The following is a 1,968-nucleotide window of genomic DNA, read 5'->3' as shown; positions in this document are numbered from 1 at the left end:
TAAAGATGTCAGAGGATATTTTACACCATTTCCAGAGGTTATGGATTGTGGGTTTACATATTTACGGATCACTCAACTCATCACATGCTATTGTTATGAAATTGATGCACTTCATACTCCTTCCGTTTCAAATTATTTATCATGATTTTAAAAAATAATTATCTTAAATTATTATCGAAAGATGATTCAATGAATAAAAATTAGGATAAAATAGTCAAAACCTCCTAACTAATTTTTCTTAGAATACATAAAACAGAAATATGACACACACACCATTAAAAACCTAATAATTTAACTAAAGGATAGTTCTATGCTCCTTCCGTTTTATAAAGAATGACCTATTTAATTTCTTTTTTAGTTTATTTCAATAAGAATGACCCTTTACCTTTTTTGCAACTCTCTAATTTCAGCTTTTCAAAGTAGGATATTTAAAGTCACAAGGTTAAAAGATATTTTAATTAGTACATTTGACATAATTTAAGTTAGAATCACAAAATTGAAAAATCTTCTTTATTTTCTTACATTTCATGTCAAGTCAGAACATTTTTAATTGGGCAATATTAGCACAGCCATGTGAAGTAGCTCAGAACATGACCCATTGCCCATAACAACAGCTTACATTGGGGTGTCATTGTGGCAATACATATGCAACAACTATATAAATATAAACTCTCTACTTCAAAATTCATAACAAAAAATAAAAAAAATCTTTATAGATATTCAACCAAATTAATATCAATATATCAAAACACCAACACTTACATAACAAGAGAAGTAATTAAGTCATGGGATTTCGTTTGTTACCGATGATTTCCAGTGCTAAACATATCTACAAACTGCAATCCGCTCTTACAAGAAATCATTCCGATGTTCCTAAAGGACATTTTGCAGTTTATATCGGAAAAACAGAGAAGAAACGATTCGTGGTCCCAATAACGTACTTGAATCATCCTTCTTTCCAGAAATTATTAAGGCAAGCAGAAGAAGAATTTGGGTTTCATCATTCAATGGGAGGTTTAACAATACCATGCAATGTAGATGCATTTGTTGATGTCACTTCTCAATTGAACACTTAATTAAATCATGAAGCAATAATACTTCAGAATAGACCATAGAATATTTCACTTTTTTTTTTTTTTGCTCTTATAATATGCAAGAGTTGTAAACTTATGTACATAGCCTTCAACAAATGTAATCTCTACCGAGTTTTGTTGACTTTCTCCATTTAAATTTGTTTGTCTTGCTTTTCTTTTTAGTTAGTTTCTAAAAAAATCTTTTTTTCTTTTTGGTAATTCTTTAATTCTAACTTTTCGGGTGTCATCACAAAAATCACAAAATTAAAGGGTATTTTGATAGATTTTACATATCTTTAATTTAAGACCACAAGATTTAAAAGATTGAGATTCAAACTCTTACCAACGAGGTAAAAGTTTAGATAGTCAACCAACTGAATTATTAAGATTTTTCGAAATTATCAGCATTTAATGACCAGTTAGTTAGAAAATTTTCTTTACTTCTTCCCTTTGACTGTTGAAGGCATCTGAGTTTCATAGTTATATGTCAGATTCTAATTGAGATTGTGCATAAAATAAAAATTATTGAGTTTAAAGAAGGCACATTCTCTTGTTTAATTTTGTTTTTGCATAATTTCTGTTAGCAGTCAATTAGAATCTCTGTGCTGGCTTTCTCATAACATTTTTTATGCCAACTGGAAGTCATGTTAAAATGTTTATTAGAAGGCATAGTACATATTTATATCTTTTCATTTGGATTCAGCTGGTATTTATGTTCTCTAATTTTGGATGTGCATAAATAAACACTTAAATTTGTATAAAATTAAACAAATACACACACGCGTCCTACGTGGCATAATACATATAGTACGCTACGTAGGAGACAAAATTATCATATAGGATGCCACGTAAGACGAATGTGTCTATTTGTTTAATTTTATGCAAGTTTAAAAGT

At 29.1% G+C, this 1,968-nt stretch overlaps 1 protein-coding gene across 1 annotated transcript; it reads left to right on the top strand.

Moving 5' to 3' along the window:
• Positions 1 to 706: 706 nt before the first annotated feature.
• Positions 707 to 1,219, top strand: LOC102590507 (auxin-responsive protein SAUR22-like). Its single transcript, XM_006365863.2, has one exon. It carries the CDS (start codon positions 786 to 788, stop codon positions 1,074 to 1,076), a length of 291 nt encoding a protein of 96 aa, XP_006365925.1. The 5' UTR covers positions 707 to 785; the 3' UTR covers positions 1,077 to 1,219.
• Positions 1,220 to 1,968: the final 749 nt, after the last annotated feature.

The sequence above is a fragment of the Solanum tuberosum genome, unplaced genomic scaffold (assembly GCF_000226075.1).
Source record: "Solanum tuberosum cultivar DM 1-3 516 R44 unplaced genomic scaffold, SolTub_3.0 scf00553, whole genome shotgun sequence".
NCBI lineage: Eukaryota > Viridiplantae > Streptophyta > Magnoliopsida > Solanales > Solanaceae > Solanum > Solanum tuberosum.
Note: the sequence above shows the minus strand (reverse complement) of the source record. Positions and strands in the feature narration are given on the sequence as shown.

Bases quoted from the DNA above. Each gene is read 5' to 3' on its own strand.
- LOC102590507 (XM_006365863.2), top strand. From the start codon at position 786: ATGGGATTTCGTTTGTTACCGATGATTTCCAGTGCTAAACATATCTAC.